The sequence below is a fragment of the Apostichopus japonicus genome, chromosome 14, assembly GCF_037975245.1.
Source record: "Apostichopus japonicus isolate 1M-3 chromosome 14, ASM3797524v1, whole genome shotgun sequence".
Classification (NCBI taxonomy): domain Eukaryota; kingdom Metazoa; phylum Echinodermata; class Holothuroidea; order Aspidochirotida; family Stichopodidae; genus Apostichopus; species Apostichopus japonicus.
The window spans coordinates 401,121-421,644 of record NC_092574.1 but is presented as its reverse complement, the minus strand read 5'-3'; the positions used below and the strand labels follow the sequence as shown (position 1 = coordinate 421,644).

At 39.6% G+C, this 20,524-nt stretch overlaps 2 protein-coding genes across 2 annotated transcripts in view; one reads left to right on the top strand and one right to left on the bottom strand.

Annotated features, from left to right (window-relative positions):
• Positions 1-20,524, bottom strand: part of LOC139979390 (gamma-adducin-like) — a 481,086-nt gene that overhangs the window by 172,313 nt on the left and 288,249 nt on the right. The gene's annotated exons all lie outside the window — the stretch shown is intronic.
• LOC139979544 (gamma-adducin-like) overlaps positions 3,199-20,524 on the top strand; it is a 31,061-nt gene continuing 13,735 nt past the window's right edge. The window contains exons 1-5 of the mRNA XM_071990465.1: positions 3,199-3,377; positions 7,464-7,628; positions 8,485-8,799; positions 9,918-10,027; positions 10,870-10,962. Of these exons, the coding sequence (XP_071846566.1) occupies positions 7,605-7,628; positions 8,485-8,793 (333 nt within the window). The 5' untranslated portion in view covers positions 3,199-3,377; positions 7,464-7,604 and the 3' untranslated portion in view covers positions 8,794-8,799; positions 9,918-10,027; positions 10,870-10,962. The remainder of the gene's footprint in view (positions 3,378-7,463; positions 7,629-8,484; positions 8,800-9,917; positions 10,028-10,869; positions 10,963-20,524) is intronic.

Below are 20,524 nucleotides of genomic sequence, written 5' to 3'. Positions count from 1 at the left end.
CATTTGTAGTTAGGACAGTTTCTCCTGATGTGATCGCTTTCCAAACACAAATTGCATACTTTAGTTTGACCATTGTGCGTTAAGTTCATATTAATCCCGTTAATTCTAATTGCGTAAGGCAAGCTCTTGTGTTCTTCAGGTAGTTTTAACTGTACATATCGTATTCCGTTCCCGATATTTGGGAATCTGGGGAAGGTCTTTCCTTTCCATTCGCCTCTTATTTTACACCCATACTCACAAAGTTTTCCTGTTAGATCTTCGTCCTGTATGAATGAAGGTACTCCGAAAACACTAACAGTTAGGAACGTTCTGTTGACACCAGTAGAAACTGATTCCAATTCACGAGGAGTCCACTGTCCAAAATAAGATCAGCTTGTTCCTTTGCTTTTAATGTGATAATCCAGCATCCTAAAGATTTCACACAACTTGCAATTCCATCTCTACCAACATCATTCATGATAGCATACAAAATCTCAGTATCTTTATATGAACTGTCGGCAACTCTGATGCTACACTCCTTTAATTTCTCCACTGTCGCAGAATCCATACTAACAATCTTGTAGGCTAACGAACGTCGCAGGACGTCGTTGCCGAGATCTCCAGCAGAAAAAGTATTCCAAAATTGGAACAAAATAAAATTTTCTGCTAAATGTTGTCTCAATTAGTGTCTCAAATAATACAATTTGCAAGATGTAGTGAAAACCACACTCTATTTAACCTCGGAGATCATTAGAGAGTAGAATATATAAGAGCTCCTCAAGGAACAGTGTCAACAGGTTGACGGTTGGTTATCCAATAACGGTTGGTTATCCAAATTTTTGACTTCATGAAGTCAGACCAACTTAAAATTGATCTCAAGGATTGGGCTTTTTGATAGGTCTATTTATATGTAGAGATATGCACTAGTTAATTGCAATTTCAGCCCTCCAAACTAGTGTAGGGATATGCACTAGTTAATTGCAATTTCAGCACTCCAAACTAGTATAGGGATATGCAATAGTTTATTTGCAATTTCAGCGCTCCAAACTAGTGTAGGGATATGCACTAGTTTATTTGCAATTTCAGCCCTCCAAACTAGTGTAGGGATATGCATTAATTTATTTGCAATGTGACCCTTCAAACTGGTGTAGGGATATGCACTAGTTTATTTGCAATTTCAGCCTTCAAAACTCCAGGAAGTTGCGGGTAAGGAACCTGAAAAAGTTTGTGGTCAGGACCATTGACAATGTAGTTTATACACGAAACCTAAGATTTATGTATATATCCAAAAAAATTTGTTATTTTTAATTAACTTTCCCTGCGTCAGTTTATCATCAAAAGCTCTATGAGGTACTAACATGTTTCATTTGTAACTTTTCTAAGATTTTGACTGATATGATGCTTTTTTTGTAGTTTGACGTGAAGTTAGGTGTTGCAGAAAATGTACGTTTGCAGTGTATGCTGAGGGCAGCTATGGAGACCAGGTACAATCAGGTAAATTTGTTCCTCACTTTTTAAACATCTTAGGTCCAAGCATGTATTATATTATGTGATATGCCTGCTACTACTGTACTAGATCCAATAATTATTTCAGTATGTGACAGAAGACGTTACAAGTATTCATATTTGCTTGCATTTCATTTTTATGTTGTAGGTGATTTCTGTTGGTAGACAGCATAAGGCTAGATAGGTTGTACATATTCTGCAGTATTTGCCAGTATGCCCTCAGTTTTATCACAAGTTTTTGTAGTATAAGATGGCCGTGTCCATGTGTATGATAAAGGTAACTGTTGTGTTCATATTGTTGTTGGCGTTGGTACATAATAGTATTCCATGGCATTGGGATTAGTTGGTCATATGTACACTCAGAGTTGTAATAAATAAGCTGTATTGATTCCCTTCAGCTATCATCTATTGACAAAGCAAATATTTTTTTAGATAGTTATGGATTTTGGACAAATTTAAGATTTTATATCTTATTTTTTTTTTATCATATGTCGGTTATAGCCATGATTTTTAGAATAGGTTAATTTTTGACATGAGAAGCATTGTGGGTTGCATGGCATAAGCATTTAAAAGAGCCTTCTACTCCTTAATATTAAAGAAGCCATTCACTCTTTAATATTTTCTGAGCATTAAAGGAGTGTTCCAACATTTAAAAGCTAGTTTATGATTTTATCAAGCATTGTTTATTACACATTTGTTTTCCTTTTCCTCCTATTTTTTGATGTAGAGCTTGCTAGTGGGGAACAAAATACCAGCGCTTAAAGAGAAAAACTGAGTTCTGCCTTCCCTTGCCATACTATATCTCCCCCCCCCCCCCTTGGATGTCGCAACCAGACTCCTCTAACCACCCAATCCTTTACATATAAACAATGTCCAATCAATTGCCAGGTAGTGTTTATAGAGTTATAGAACAACAGTGTTTGTTTCAATTATCTAGGAGACTTCTCTGCATATGCTGGTCTTCTCTACTGTTTCAAATGCTAGCTAATGGCTAACTTGATCAATTGTCTTTCTTGATATAGTTTTGCCTTCTTTTGTGTAATCTAAATAATTAAGTCACTCACTGTTTTATTTAAAGGCAAAAATGAACTAAGGGATTTTTTTTGGATCAACAGATAACTTCTGGAGATGAGTAGAATAACCCCAATGTTGGATGCTTCTCGGCCAAAAGATGTTTTTCTCATCAACTTCAAAGCAGTTGCTACATATTGATAGATAGTGTTCAAAGTTAAAAGTCTGCGAAAGCAATAGTAATAATAAATCCAGACCAGGTACTAAATGCATTTAACATGTGCACACTTCGGCAGCCGCTGCTGTGAGTATCCACCTTTATAATTACTTTCATGATTCTTAGAGCAGGTTCCTTTTTTCTTTACTTGGATTTTGATCATTTTCTTTAACATCTTTAGCTTGACTTGTCACATTTCGATTTGTTTTGATTAATACCCAGTTGGCTTTATAAATTTGCTGACCACAAAAAAAAAAAACTACCTTAAAAGCAATGATGTCATAGATTATGGAGGATTTTTAAATGTTCTTTGAATATTCAATATGTTTGCCTAGCATTACCCTTCCTGCAAGTTGTTGACCAAAGCAAATCTTTAAAAGCAAAGATGTCATAGAATATGGAGGATTTTGAATTTTTTGCTTTGAATCTTGACAGGTCTGAACTATGAAGTGTGGCCTTTTGTCGATGAGTCAAGAAGCCTTGATTTGTGGTGAGATCTCTACACTATGACTTCACGGGGATCGTGGTCGAGGAGGAACAGGAGGATCAAATCATCAAAAACAAGATCCTATTCTTGCATAACCATGGTATCGTCTGCTGTGGTGGGTCCATAGAGGAGGTGTACTTCCTATCCCTCAACTGTGTAGCAGCATGCGAGATACAGGTAAAGAATTAGCTGGACTTGGTCCAACGTGGTCGGATTGCTTGTAAAACTTAGCAGTGTGAGGCCAAATGTTCTCTGGTTATATTACAGTTTGTTCATTCTCCTCCATTTCAGAATATTTTCGAGACCTGTGAAATTTACAGAGTTTTCCTTTTTTAAGCTGTTTTCTAAAGAGCCGGGAATGGGGTAAGGGGGTTGAGGGATGAAAATGGACAAGATTAGTCAACTCCAAACACAAAGTAAATGGTATGGATTGAGTTAATCATTGTTATGACCCTCTCCTCTGAGAAAAGTTATCTGAAATTTTCAAACTGTTTCCAAACAATATAATCAATTTGGAATTTTTATTGTCTTGGGAATGATTGTATCTCCTAGCCTACACGGAACTTGATTTTGCCATTAGCGTAGTCTACTTCTGTATCAATATGTAGTCATTACACTCTTCTAACTCTCTCCACCTCTGAAGATTCTGCTTCTGTACAAACTTTTGTTTGCTTTTCTCCGAGTCAAACTAGGCTCTGAGTAACAGCAGAAAGTCACCTGCAATAGCAAAGCCTGCTCCATGAAATGAAAAGAACAGCGGTTGAAGAAGTATGTTTGACTGGAATAATTGCTAGTCTTGATGCGACTTGCCGACTCCAAATCGGATTTATGGATTTAGATTAAGGCATAGTAGGGAGATGTTTGCTTTCTAACATGTATGGGCACTAATAATGTTGACATTCATCGATAAAATTCCCATAATATTCTTTTTGATGTCTGACCCCAAGGGCAAGGTTACCCACCTGGGAGATGTGTTTCATTATTGACCTTGGAATCCAGGGTCTTTTGGCTACTGTAAATCCTTAGAAAAGCTACCAGTTGAAACTGTGGGAAAAATCTCACGTAGAGATCTTTTATGAAAGTCATAATTGAGTTTTCTATTTGTTTGTCTTGAAGGTTCAGCAACACACTTTACTAGTGGGTTGGGATTACAAGTGGTGGGGGAAGTGGGGGGTGTTGATGGGCAGGAATGGGAGTACTTGGTCCTCTCTTCTCCCTGCAGCATCAAGAGCTGGTTGTCTGGGTTTTGTCAACCTACAATTTTATCAATCGGTGTGTGTGTGGTTTTTTTTGTCGAGTCTGGGTAACAAATAATGGTCGTTACAAAGCGGATTATCTGCTTTCTAATAAAGCCACCCTTACCTTACACAAATATATTCGATAAGTATTCAAAAAGTATTCAAAGATTTCCTCAGTATTCAGAAAATTTACCATATAACACACAGTACAAAATAAGTATTCCAATACTAATATGAATAACTATAAGCCTTCCTCAGAGCCAAAATATGTAAATGAGTGAAGTATTCGAATACCTGTTAGGTATTCAAATAGGTATTCAAATAGGTATTCGAATAGGTATTCGAGTAGATTTGGAATAGCTATTTGAATACTTAGCTCATTTACATATAAGTATTCGCTCATTTAAATAATTTGGCTCTGACGAATACTTATAGTTACTCGAATACTTATTCGCTAGTATTCGAATACTTGTATGCTAATTAGTTATTTTATGAAGGCTTAACAGGTTTCTGAATACTTACTCAAATACTTATTGAATACTTGTATGCTAATCAGTTCCAAGTAAGGAGAGTTAGGAATTTGGCCAGCTTGTTGTCCTAGTTATTGATTAAAACTCTCCAAACAAATAATGAGAATAACCAGAATTCTGAAGTCTCCTTTTTTATGCAACAACTATAAAATTACAAAACAAAACAAAAATAAAATACAGCTTCTTCAATTTCATGTATCTTGTAGCATTCATGCACTTGTATGCAAACCGTTTGTTCATCTCTTGTGGCTGTGGCTCTGTCCACTGGTTTCTGCCACACATACTGTGAATGTACTCTGAACATAAAACAAATAGAAATAATTAATAATGATAGGGCACAAATATACATTGGCACAATAACCACCCACCAGAAACGGAAAATATAATATATAATATTCAGTGCATAATGGACGTCGCAACGCGAGGGAGAGATGGGTGGCTTTAGACCCCACTTTTTTTGCAAGCAAGCATGTTTACACATGTCTTACAACATGTCACAAAGTTTATATATAACCTTACTAGCCCTCCCCCCCTGTAATAATTATTAAAATGATAAAAAATTTGGCCATTGCATATAACCACATATGAAAAACAGAAATGTAATCACATTAAACCCTGCATGCCCAACACTCAAATGTTTTGCATTTTTATAACGCTATTTCAATGGTAAGTAAAATCTCTGTAGTACGGTAAGAGAAACGTCAGACTTGAACGTGAAGTTTGAATAGGTAAAACTAGGAAACTAATCCAAGTACTGAATGTCCAAATAATTACCAAACATAGGTATTGCCCCATGCACCCATAAGAATAAGCTAAACTGTAGTAACCTTATAAGTTTAGGCCTAAACAAGAAATATTCTACACATGTAGCCTTGTCTTATTTTAATTTGATTATTAATTTGATTAACTGCAAATATGCTGTTTATCGTTGCACAAGACAGGATAAAATTAGAAGTTGATCTTGGTTATTGTGCCACTGTCAGAAAGTTTCATATGATTACACATAGAAATGAAACAGAAAAAAGGTCAACATACCACTTATTTTGATGATTTTTCTAGAATACGGCCGCTTTCCTCTCCACTTTATCAAGCAGACTGCATTTTCAGTTGCATTTTCTTTGTCCATCACCGACTCTGTACTAACTTGTTGATCTTTCATCCAATAAATAACACATTTTTTAGGCTTGGTCTTCTTCGATGGGTCAACAATATTTTCCATATTCTTGGATAACTGCAGCAAGTTCTGAACATCCATTATTGGATATTTAGGCCTAGGCCTATCGCTGTGGGATAAAATTTATTTTCTTCCAAGTTTCAGTCTAATGTTAATAAAGTTCAGTCGGGCTGCAAGGACTGGAATAAATTTAGTCCGACTCAAAAACTGAAACATTTATTTCTGCGAACTCAAATTCAATCTGCTAATAAAAGTTGAATAAAATTCAAGAGGAATAAATATCTGTTCAAAAGGGAGTATTAAGCACAGAATACTAAAACAGTAAGTCTATGAATATGATCGATGAGATTTTGGAAAGGCTTCAGTTTTCAATCCTCCGCGGTATATTCAAATACTGCCGTGCCTTTGCACTTCACCTTGGCCAGAAAGCGTATTATAAATACTAATGTGATGACACTAACATCATGAAAGGAAAGCTGGGATGCTCCTGAGGGTCTTTGTAAGTTTGATGAGCTCAGCTTGGGCCCGCAGGCGTCCACAGGATTCTGTATCAAATCGTTTGGAGAAGAGGCTTATAAACACAAACATCCGTTTCCCTGATAGTGTTACAATGCTTCTATTGTACCTCATACATATTGTACATAATGCTTTTGCCTGTTTGCTATCAAGGTGCTTTGCAGAATCCAGGCATTGGTTATATCCACCATAGAGAAGTTGACATCTTTTTGTTCATTAAAGAGCAAATAATCAAATAGCCAAGTTTGGTCCAGTTTTGTTGACAGACAAAAAAATTTTGTTGGATAGGAACAAATGAAGTATTATTGCCCAGACAGACAGTTGGCTCAAATATTTGCCTGTTGAAGGAGAAGTGCATTTCTGTGCTTGTTCTGTAATGGCAGTATTTAGCTCTTTTGTCCCTTGACAGAGAGATGGAAGACAAAATGCTTCAATTGAGAAGGATTCAAAGGTTTCATCAAAAGGACGAAATTTCAAACCAGATTTAAGCTAAAAACGACTCTTTAGTGGGTCTTGTATTTTTGAAGCATAAATGCCAAACGGATGGTTTCTTCGGCAAATCATGTACGATTTTGTCGTCCTCTTATATGAAATTGTTGAGTTTCATTCTTCGGATGGCATATACAAGATGACAAATATAAGAATCTCCTTAGTAGTGTTAGGACCAGCAGAGCAAAGTCGGCAACGAGAAACGACAAAAGGAGGAATAAGAGAGATTAAAAGAGTCGCTCGTAAGACTTGTGTTCGATAATGTAGCAACAAACTGCATTCAAACGCTTTACCGTATGCTAATTATTCGTGACAGATACATGCCGTAGGCCTGGATAATGTCATCCACCTACCGGATGAAGTCAGAGACAAGGTCGGCGAAGCGACTGCCAAGGACGCAGGTGGGGTCAGTGAGACAGGACACAAACTGAAGGTCGGTAAACTGGAGTTTGAAGCCATGATGAGACATTTGGACAATATGGTAAGATTTCAAAATGCAAAAATTCCAACTCACTTGGCCTGCAACGTCTGTGCAGCAGACCAACTAGCCTTATTTGCATTTAAAGATCTGGGCAAACATAGCAAGCATTTACTATGCTAATTGCCAACCGATGGCGTCTCTAGTTAACGTATGAGGTTTTTGATCATATGTGTACCAAGCTAATACGCTTTATTAAGTGAGATAATTCAGTGAGAAGTGAGTTGTAGGAAGTCAGTGTGGATAAGCAGGTAGCTTCGTTCAAAGTAAACAGCTGTGACGTATCAGGATGGTTGGATACACCATTCGATTTGATTTGTGTCTTACTTGAAACTCTAATTGTTACAGCTTGATACTCTCTTAGATTCACTATATATATATATATATATATATATATATATATATATATATATATATATATATATATATATATATATATATATATATATATAGTATTGGCAAGCTCTTGACTTAATAATCAGAATGGTTTCATACGCTATTGAACATAATCGATACTTTATCGGTTTGGGGAACTTCATGAAGCTCCCCCATGTGATCTGTCGCACACCCCACCCATTTTGAAAATATTTTCAAGATCACCTGCATCCAAAATTGTGCAATATTTCATGGAAATGGCATAGAAACGGAATGTTCCAATTAGTTTGTCCTGAATGCACCAAAGACAGCGAATGTGTGAGATTTTCAAAGAGATACTTGTGGAAGACTTGATATGTAATCATTTCATAAGTAAAACAGCAAAGATGGAGGAATGTTGTGCTGCTGATGTTAGATGTAAGAGTGACTTAGATCTGCAACCAGCACAAAAATTTGATCACAGGAACTTTTTAATTTGTTACAGGGTTACATAACAGGCAACGTGTACGGCCAGCCGTTTGTGAGACACGAACTGAAGCCCAAGAGCGACGTCGCCTACCCAGCCGCCTCCACCAACTTCATCTACATCTACGACAACGAATTTGAGAAGAGCAGATACAAGTCACCGATCAAGATGTTGAACAGGAGGCAGGCAGAGGAGAAGACGAAATGGCTGAACACGCCAAACACATACTCCAAGGTGAAGGTAGCCCAAGAGTACGCCAACTGGGGAGATGAAGGGGAAGACGAGGGCTACAAGACAAAGATACACCTGAGTAGTAGTGACATGTAATTGGTGGTAGGCACATCATCTGTTTGACAGAATCACCCGACACAATCCTTAATTTTGGGCAATTTGGGGACTTTGACAATTCAAGACATCAAAGAGGCACTTGCCAAGGTGATGAAAATGTTTTGATTTTAGCACTTTCCAGAAACAAAAAAATATAAATCTAAAATGTCCTACAGATGGAATTATCAGAAGTTAGTCATCCTTTGTTTGTTTGCTATTTATTTAGCAAATGTTTGATCTTTTCAGAGGGAGAACAAGGATAGAAGGGTTGTTGGGGGGAGGGGGAAGCGGGATTGTCACCATTCTGGACAATGTGATCCGGGGCGGTGATTTGTTTCAAATATTGATGGGGTACATTTGCTTGGGTGCAGGTGCGTAGCAACTTTCATCCCCCAAATTGTTCTCGCGCTTTGTGATATTTTGTATATTACTAACTAAGCGGAGCGCCACCATCGGTTGGCAAGCAGCGTACAAGAAAATTTCTGGTTTTGATAGCCCCCAGATCACCGAAAATGGCACTTCTCAGGCTTGAAAATGACCAACCAGATGTACACTTTTGCCTGAGAACCAAGTTTTTTCCAAATAGTTTTTTTTTTCATCCATTACCTATTTTAAGATTGACACCAGTCACACATCATGTTGGACCTCATTGCATCTCCTGTGGATCATTGCTTTTGTAGGTAATACTACGTAACGGCCCAAAATACCCGTCAGCCCCACTTTTCAAGGTTTTAAAGCCCATTATTTGTTCAGAATTTGAATAAAAAATTCACTTCAAACATGCCCATAATGTTGCACAAAATATCATCTATGGACAACCAATATATAGAAAAAAAACCTTCAACCCCTAACAGACCTGTCAAAATTGCACGAGTAGAGGGAAGTATGATGAAGAATGTTGGTCAGGGAAGTTTCGAAAATTCAGACACAGTTAATGATATTAAAACCTCTTATAACAGCTACTATAAAACTTCCATATCATAAAAAAAAATACAAAAAAAAAATTGAGGGGGGGAGCGGTCTCCCCCTTCGCCCCCTGGCTACGCTCCTGCGGTTAGAAATCTTGTAGGAAACAGGCCAAATGGAAACCCAGTAACTCTTCTCTCTGGTTACATTTTTCACAGTGGGTAGGTGACAAGGACCCCAAGAGTGGTCATGCAGTCGCTATCACCGATCCACAACAGTTTGCAAGACAGGAACAAGGTCATAAGGAGTACAAGAAGAAGGTTAAAATGTACGTTGATGACGTTATACACTGTTATTTCTAATTGATTGTTTTATTTTTGTTATTTGTCACCACTTTCTCCTTCCTCTCACTTCTTTCCCATTTTTTCGCCTTTCCCCTAATTCGGTCTTCCGAGGAGTGAATGATGTATCTGGTATGTTATAGAAAAAGTGGTAAAAAAAAAAGATAATGTAAAAGTGTATCAGTGGGTGTTGCCCTGGATTCATTGAAGCGGACTCCGCACGTAGGTAGGGTTCTCCCCTTGGAGGGAGCGGACTCCCCATTTAGGGAGCCATTTCCACATGTAGGGAGGGTTCACCCAAGAAAGTTTTTTAAGATGTGGTATTTACTACTTTTGTATTTTTATGGTAGGTTGAAGCGGGTGGGTGTATATTTCCTCACGCCCCCGACCCCCTTCCCACCCAGGATCATTTTACACACAGCAGACCCTTAGCCAGCCTCAAAAATTTGCTGTGAGAACTTTAAACATTCTTAAATCTCTCCTCCTTAGTATCACTATTCAATGTCCTCTTAGTGTTATGTTATGTGTCTTCTTAGTGCTATGTTATGTGTTCTGTCATTCTGACAACTTTGATAGATGTCCCAAAGAGTGTCTGCCGGTGAAGTTTCCGTAACCATATTACCCAGAAATGAAAATTTGATGAGGTCACACCTGCATCCAACAGAACGAGGCATTTAGCACTCATGCCACATGCTCCTTGCAGCTGGTGCCAGGACCGCGGTGGCAAAAGGCATGAATTTTTAATGCCTCATCCTTAATGGCAGAGAGACTATGAATAGAAGTGTTATAATGTTACCAACGAGGATGTTGTCTACTCTTTGAATTTCAGATTAGGCAAGAGCGTTTTGGGGATAAGACACACCCTGGACCCATCTCTGAAGTTCTGGCAGGTATAACTTATGGAGATGCTTGCAGAACACAGGTGCGTTGGAATTTTCCTTGTCTCTGGCCCCCCTACCTTCCATTCTTCTCCCCACCCCCCACCCCCACTGCATTTATCTATTAAGTCCACATTCTTAAAGGATATCTCTTGTTTTAGATTATGAAGAGCAGAGCCACCCACCTATTTCTGTTTATAGATTGTTTATGATTTGCATACTAGTATAAAGTATACCGACTAAGTTCAGTAGTATGTCAGCTGATAAGGCTTTTTGTTTCATGGACAAGACCGTAATAAGTTGGTGTAGGGTTATATAGCAGTTGTACGGGTATGCTACTGTAGACAAGGACAGAATAAAGCGCCCTCGCTACCTGTTGTGTTCTAACGCGTCTCATACCAGCACAACAGTGTCCTGTTTCATTGAAGCTTTTACACTGGTTCGAGAGTAAACCACTTGTATCAGCCCGATGACCCTCTAATAATATTGTAAACATTGATCAAGATCTAATAATATGGTAAAGTTTGATCAAGGTACCAGTTTACTTAAGAATAGAAAGTCTTTTTTTTTCTGTCTGTAGTTAGGTAATAGCTTGGCTGGCCTATCCCCCAATCCCAACACTTATTTTTATGTTATTTGATTAAGCATTATCTTGACCGCACCTACCAATGGGCTGCCAAAGACTTAAGTATCCTTGCTTAGAAAAATTGTAAAAATCTTCATCATTAATCCAAAACAAGCACTAAGTAATAGAAAGAGAGAAAATAAAAGGAAGGGGGGGGGGGGGGCAATTTTGTTTTATCAATGTGCCTGGTGTGACAGTCGTTAGGATACGATTCATGTGTACTTATTAAAGTGTGGTGAAAATGACGGATGGTCTCCACACTCCTGCCGTTAGGTTCTATGTAAGTAATATCAGTGAATGTACCACAAGAAAGTACATGAGCTACAGGGAAAAGTTGAGATATTAGCCCTCATCCCACCACCCCTGCACTCCACCCAGTAAAATGTGTGGGTAAATTGACACTGAAGCTAGTAATTGGACATGCCACTGGAGTTGCACTTCATGTTAAAATCAATAGGTTGAACAAACTTCCATTGATAAGATCGAATTAATTGATCAATCTCAACTTACTGAAGCCAGCTTACTCGGAAACAAATATCTTTCAGTTATGGCTTGTTTTGATATTCTTCATTAATGATTACACAAAGTGATTGGTTTTAAGTGTAGAAATCATGTCACCTTTTATGTGAGTCATAAATCAATGCTTTGCTTTACTTTTGTTGGTGAACTCGGTTTGATCAGTGCTGTTCTACCCAACCTCTACCCCCACCTATCCCCACCCCCCAAATTGCAGTTGTTTTCGGATCGGTTTGACTAGACTCACATGTTTGAAAGACTTGCCTGCAGCTTTTGTTTACTTTTCAATTGAGTGTTTTGTTTTGAATTTATTTTTGAAGTGATATTGTTTTCGTAAGCTTCACTTTCACCCTTTTTTGCATGAAAAAATGTTTTTATGGTAATGTGTGTATCTTTGCTGAACATCAGAAAGAAAAAAATACAAGAAGATAATTTCATAATGAAACTATAGTTTAGAGAATTAATACCCAAGAGATTCTCAAAGAATATTATTTTAGATTTGCCAGATTTTCTGAAAACATCGGTTCTGATCCTGCCAGACTCTATATTTATTGTTCAGTTAAAGTAGCATTCAGCTTGAAAAATCTCAATAAAACACCAAACCATGTATTCCATATCAAATACGAACATAATCGATGTGCAAATGATAGAAATTACACAAAGAGGAAGTTTTAACCTCCGACTATGTCCATATTAGCTGTTAGCGTTAGTCTTTACCATGTTTTTACTGTTTCTAGTTTTAGTGTTTGACTAACAATCAGTTTAAAACAAAAAAAATGGGGAAAAAAGTGCTCCTTTAATCTAAATTGCCTGCATGGAATATAGCTCCACTTTTAGTCAAATTACAGTAGTGCATGTCACCTTTAAACCCTTTCATTCTTCAATCTCCTTAAACTAGATCCCCCAAAATTGCTTGACTTTCTCTCCAAACTACGATGTTGCCTCGACCAAAAAGAGGGGAGAAAGGAGAAACTGTTTTCTTTCTTAATTCAGCCATCCTTTTGGGCATTTGCTACAATGATGTGATTTTGCTGTGACGTTGTCACAACTTGTCACAACGTGTCACAAGTCTGTATTTACTCTGTCGTTGTCGTTGATGTTGTTGCAAGTTTTGGTTTCCTTCCCCACTCGGTCGACCAGGATGCGCCACTGTCGGATTCTCGTGACGGTATGTAACCAGGCCAACAGGAATAGGAAATAAATTTAATAACAAAACAAGAACAATAGCGCATCTTGGGAATAAAAGCAACCGAAATATCATCATTTTGTCACGGTGGATTTATATTGCAGACTTGAGGTTTCTGTATTATCTATGAGGACATTATTAGAACAAACATCAGTAGCAACTGAAGTTCTCTCTCACCCTGTTTACTTCATCCATTTTCATTTTTCTTGGTGGTGAAGGGTGATGGGTGTGGGGAAGTGGGGGGTTAAATGCCACCCTGAATATTTAAAATATGCAAAATTCTTAAAACCACAGAAAGATCAAATGTAAGAGAGGATCAAGATGTCTTACTTGACTTTTCATATAGCAGAAGGGACAGAGGTGATCAGGCTAATTAGCCATGTGAAGTTGCACCTCTTTGGGTGTGGGTCGGAGGGGGAGAAATACACCAAGGGTTTCGTACAGAAATATTGCATAATATTGCCTTCACCTGGTGGTAATTAGAATTGAATGAAAAGTGTAGTACGTTAAATGCTACTTCACAAAATTGATTGATCTTTTAGCTTTCAATTCAGGCTTCATCTCTGAAATGCTCTCTCAACCGATTCTCCATTCAGTGATAAAAGGACATCTGGATTCAACTTTAAGTCTCTGCTTGTTTGTTTGTTTCTGTCCTCTCTAAATATGAAAGTCTCAATATCTGTCCCATCCATGTTTTGCCATGCCAAGCATCATATATTTACAGACTAATTGCACCCATTTCGACAGTGCTGAAGTAAAACTCTTTAAAGTGTTTTTAGGGAACTATCTAGTAGCTACTTGACCCGACTGTCAACTTATTTTCTATGGTATCAATTTTTCTTTAAATCCATTCGGATATGGGTATTTTGAGTTTTTCATACGACGTAAACACAAACAAAAATGTTGGTCATGAATAGCACACAGCTCCTCTGTTTTTACTTACATTTCAAAACTGAGTAAATTGGTTGGTTTTATAACTTGCCTCGTAGTTGTGTTCTGATGAATATCCTTCATTGTTTGTACTTACTTTCATGTGATATTTAGGTATAAAGCCCCATTATGCCTTCCATTATAAACACGAACAAACTGTTCCCTAACCCTAGTTTGGTACCATTGTGTAGTTAATAAGCAGACAATCTTGTAGGTGCATTGTTTGCCAAATATTTTGGCTGAATCTCAGAGAACGAGCGAGAATAGAAACCTCCAAAACATTATTATTCAGACCGTCCAGATGGAATGCATAGTGAGACTTTAACATCAAAGGACAAGATGTACAGTGACCTTTGAGTTAATGTTATATATTCTTTGATGGTATGATATTCCTTTTATTACCCTTATATTTCTTACATCATGGTGAAGCGTGTAAAACCTACCTTTATAATCCCCACCGGTTTCATACACAGTGTATCAAAGACTGGAACAGTATGAACTATCTTTTTAACTGTTTCCATTCATTTAGAAGATAGTGTGCTTAACAGGTCCCATTGGCCCCAGTAAGCTTTTGCCGCCCTATCTAACCCACTAATCTGCTCCCAGGGAGGACGAGAACCACTCTCCTTCCAATTCAACACTGGCCCAATATTACTATCCTTTAGTTGGTACCCCCTGAGCTGCTCCTTGGTACAGCTCTCAACCTAATTAGAGTCCGCCGTAACTATGTTACATAACCCTGGGGTCTCTTTCGGAGGGTTGGCAGGCAATGCTCCGGAATGCACCATGGGGGGATCACTTCTCGACAAAGCGTCTGCATTGGCATGCACTCTGCCAGGCCTAGTTTCTATCTGAAAATCATATGTGCCCAGCACTTCCAGCCACCTAACTACCTGACCCTCGGGGGATTTAAAGTTATACAACCAACGGAGGGAGCCATGATCCGTGCGTAACAAAAATTTCCTGCCATAAAGGTAGTGGCGGAAATTCTTAATAAAAGTTACAACAGCAAGAAGCTCTCTACGTGTTATGGAATACTTCTTTTCACCACTGCTTAGCGTAAGACTGGCATAGGCCGCAGGATGTTCTTCACCCCGAATGGTCTGAGACAACACAGCCCCTATTGCTGTATTGCTAGCATCAGTATCAAGGATAAACATCTGACTAAAATTTGGGTAGGCTAATGCGGGAGCTGTCATCAGTTTAGATTTCAGAGTCTGAAATCGTTCTTCACACTCCTCAGACCACAGAAACCTTTGGCCTTTCTTTGTTAGTGCATGTAGGGGACTGGCAATTTCTGCAAAGTTCCTAATAAATTTCCTGTAATAGGAACACAGTCCCAGAAATCCCCTTAGTTGCTTCAGTACGTGTTGTGGGAGGGGGCCAATCTGTGATTGCTTCGATCTTACTGGGATCGGTACCCACCCCGTGATCAGAGACAATGTGACCTAAATACTTGACTTCCTTTTTGAGCAAGTCACACTTGGAAGGCTTAAGCTTCAACCCTGCCCCCTTAATCGGTCGAAAACTTCTCCTAGGCGTACTAAATGCTCCTCTATCGTGGTGGCATATATTATGATATCATCGATATATATAAGACATATTTGCCAATGTAACTCACGAAGTACCTGCTCCATTAATCTCTGAAAAGTGGCAGGGGCGTTGCACAATCCAAAAGGTAACACATTAAACTCATAAAGACCACTACCCATTGAGAAGGCTGTCTTCTCCCTGTCTCTATGGTCCATTTCGACTTGCCAGTACCCACTTTTTAGATCAAGGGTAGAAAACCACTTAGCCCCTGACAATGCATCTAAGCTATCATCTATCCTAGGCAATGGAAAGGCGTCTTTATTAGTAACGTCATTTTACCTACGATAGTCTATACAAAACCACAAAGAGCCATCTTTCTTTTTCACTAGAACCACTGGGGAGGACCACGCACTCTTAGAAGGAGAAATGACGCCTTGCGTCAACATCTCATTCACTTCGGCCTGTGCTTCTACCTGTTTATGAAAGGGGAGTCTCCTAGAGAGCTGTCGGATTGGGGTTGCATCACCCGTATCAATGCAATGCTTAACCAACCCAATCCTTCCTAAGGGGTCACCTTCGCAAGAGAACACACTACGGTCATCCTGCAAAAACTGCCTCAAACGAATACGCTCACAATCGGGTACACCCTCCCCACTTCGATGGAGCAAATCTTCCATCTCGGCCGGTAACCCACTGGTATAATTGTTCTCTACCTCATCTACCTCCACAACGTTGGCAATGGGGGAAACTATGCCTACATGGGTACCTTTGTACAATGTTACAGGATTCGAAGTACCATTTAATAGTCTAATAGGGACAGTCCTTCTAGAAGTATCAACTAAAGCAAGTCCAACCATAACATGGCGGCTTTCAGGCACTCCAGGTTTAGTTTCCAGTAGGCCTGGCCCATTCAGCTTCTCCGGGGGCACTCCATACATCAATTCTAACACCCCTGACACCATAATCTCGCTCTCTGCAGGGATAAAGACTGTCTCAACCAGTGCTACCCTAACTGGCTGATCCAGCGGAGTCTCACAAAGAGGAACAGCTAAGCGGGTCCTACCAACAAACAATAGGGGTTCACCTCCCAATTGTATCAAACATTCATGTTCTCAAAAGTCAATTCCAAGTAAACCAGGGGCAGTGATACCGCCAACTAGGACTTGCACTGGAATCTTCAGGGTGTGAAATTTGAAGGTTAAGTTACATTTACCTTTTACTTGGAGTGGCCTACCATCAACATCGGCAAAACTGGCTCCCGTCTCAGTAAGTGGAGCCAAATTACCTGCAGAGCATAAATGCTCCCATGTCTGAACACTAATGATGGTAGTACCAGCGCCAGTATCTACTAAAAAAGCAATCTCGGTATTAGAGATACATATATTTGCACACAAAGCTCCCCCTGACTTGACCTTCTCCCCATTTCCAAAACGTTGCAGGGCTTCAATTTGCTCAGTCGAGGGGCACCCCTCATCCCCGACTGACTCTAGTTTCCCGATCCCTGTCTACTTGGCTTAGAGGGACAGTACCGGCTAATGTGACCTAACTGCCCACACCTCCAACACTGCATGGGACCAGGCCCAGACACAGTCAAAGGGGGTGGCGCTGGCGGACCTTGCTGAACAAATTGACTTAACCTAGCATTGTCCTCCAAACCTTTTCCCAATTGTACTTCCAGCCTATCCAATCTTTCAGTAATTCCGCCAACCGTATCCGACGATGCCGAAACAGTATAGACAGAACGCCGGGGTTTCATCACTCCCTCTGCTTGATCAATATCCTCCACCTCAAGGGCAAGATGCAGAGTATTTTCTATTGTCTTGGGTCTACCCCTTCGAACAACAATCCTAGCCAAGGGTGTAGGAACCGGGGGGGGGGGCTGGGGGGTGCCAGCCCCCCAGTGAAAAATGTGGAGGGGCGGAAGTATCATTCCGCCCCCCCCCACTTCGCAAGTCAGAAAACCCCTTTTCATTTCCAAATGAGAAAAAAATCTCATTTGGAGCATCAAATTGCATCTAAGGCCAGGTGAAAATACAAAATTAAGTTTACAAAACGGAGTGGGTGTTGAAGTGTGCTATATTGCACCAAATTGCATCTGAGACCACCTGGAAATGCAAAAAATTCCAAAGGGGAGGGGGTGTCCCCCTCCCCTTAGACCCCTCCCCCAGGCCGGCCATCAATCTTCAGCCCCCCCACTCAAAAGTACCTTCCTACGCCACTGATCCTAGCATCCCTGTCACGTAAAGCACCCAAAAAAGACTCTAGAGCTAACTCGTCATGTGCTCGCATATCAAGGCCGGGATAAGCCTCTATCACTTCCCGACGGATTGAAGAGCACAGCCCAGGTAAGGTCTCACCCTCTGCCCGTACTCTAGATCTTAATTTTGCCCTTCTAGCGCTAGTCAGGGCTGCTGGAGCAAAAAATCTAGAAAGTGCGTTTACAGTGGTCTCATAACTACCACGGTCTGTAGATGATAGTCCCATATATACCTCCTGGGCGTGCCCAGTTAACTTAGCTACCAGGATTTTTGATTTTTCTAATTCCGTCCACCCATTAATCTCCGCACAGACTGTAAAATGAGTCAGCTAATGATCCCACTTTCTTCTCCCATCATAACTATCTGGCATAATAATAGGTTTACGGAACGAGTCACCTAAGGCATTTGAATTACGAACCCCTCTGCCTGGCGAAGTACCCCTATTATATAACCAATCCCTATCCCTGGTAAGATTAAATTGACAAACCTCAGCTTCTCTCTCCAGTGCCTCTATCTCGGCAATAAGCCTCTCCACAGAGTCCCCCTCGCTCTCTCGTCATGCAACCATCTTGCCTCCTTCCAGAAACCAGGCTTACTTAAAGGTAAAGAAACTTGGTATGATATTAAATTGTCAAAATAAAAATAACTCGCAAATACCATGGGGCTCCAAAGCCCTGCCAGCAAACTTGAAATAGGGAGGTGGGGTGACAAAAATAATCCCACTTCTGACACCAATTTCTGTAACGCCCTTGTACCCCGGCCGAGCGGTAGCGTGGGAAATCAGGCAGCTGGAGGCCACCTGATGTCAGGGCAGGGGAAGGGGGGAGGCGAAGACTTATGCTAGCAGGGCTTGAACCAATACACAAAAAAGAGAGAAGAATATAGTTAAAGAGACTGGGTCTCAAATCAACAATTTAATAGCTTAATTAACTTTTAACATACACTTAACAAAAATAAGGCAGTGACTTTCTGCCGTACACAAATATAAAAGCAAACAACGTTCCGGGCAGAGATTCAGTTTAAATAAATAACAAATACACTACATACCAGGGCGTGGGCAGCACGGCTCTTAAGAATCACGAGAGTGAATACCTGACACGTGGCGCCAACGGCAGACTAAACAAATACTGCCTAATGTGGTCCCGCCCCGATTAACTTCTGCAATACCTCCGGGGAGAGCCCTAATTTGACCCTACCTCCGGAGTCTATAACATGCAAAGAAGCCAACCAGGACGGGAAATTATTAGTTGTACAATACAAAAGGAATCGCGCCCGGTAGTCAGCCCTCACTCCCGGACCCGCTCTCTAAAATAAATGAACCTTGCCTTTAAAATAATACTATACTCTAATTGCCGTGCTGCTCACCGCTGGTCTCCAGTTCTCTGCCCGAACTTCAACGAAATAAATTAAGTGTCCACAAAACAAAATACATAAGAAAAACAACGTCTTAATTAAACAAGGTAAAGAGAGCAAGTGAAAGTACAATAGATAAACGGTAAACAGAACAACTCGCGTAATAAAAGAGCGAATGCCTGGAATGCTGGTGATGGCAGACGACGGGGAGAGCGAAAGAGACCTGCATAATAAAACAAAAGTAAATGGAATGGTGAATGAATGGACAACAAATCGCAGGGTAAATTATTCAAACAAAACGGGAAAACATATTCTTAGTAGCCCTGGGCGCATTCTAAATACGGGGTACACGCATCCCGAACAACCCAGGGCGTAACAATAGTACAGTATTCAAATGGTAGCCTTTACTGTAGAGTTGTTAACTCTATTGTTCACTCTGATAGTTGAGTATAATTAAGTTACATAATATATGCTGCAAGACACTTGGGGCGATATTTTATGAAGGAAGTACGTTCCTTTGTAGCTACTTGTTCTGTTTGCTATATGATCTAACTGTTAACAATGAATTATTTGACAACCTGTAGGCTTTATTTTCACACTCAAATGAGTACTTATTAATGATTACCCACATTGTTGATTATTATAGATGTGATTGAACACACAATATCACAACCTAATTAAAAGGCTTGTATTAGTATACATCTCTCTCCAGAGGCTCCTGTTCACTGTACTTTGATCAAGGGATGTCATTTTCTTATCATGTTTTCAGTTTTAGTACTTTTATCTTTTATGTTACTGTTTAATTATCATTCAATTATGGTGTGTATGTATGCTGTTGATAAATAAAAAGGATTCCAGCTTCCACGGAGTGGTAAAATAAATGGCTGTCCTTTGAGTTTCTTATAAAGCAAAGATTTATATCAGAGCTGTAACATTATGTAAATGTGGTTTTCTGTTTCTTAATCGATCTTGGTGTCCAATTGCACTACACATCCAACAAATGCAGATACCCCCTCCAACCATACCAAAGATAAGAATGGGGTTACACGGCCCTTGTAATAATAATAATGAGCAGTTATTTTTACAAAGCTTAACCAAACACAAATGTGGGAGAAGCCCGCGCACAGGCGTATGGATCACAACTTACACTACGGGTGGCTTCCAATTCAACATTTTATATAAAATTTAGAAACTCATTTCAGATG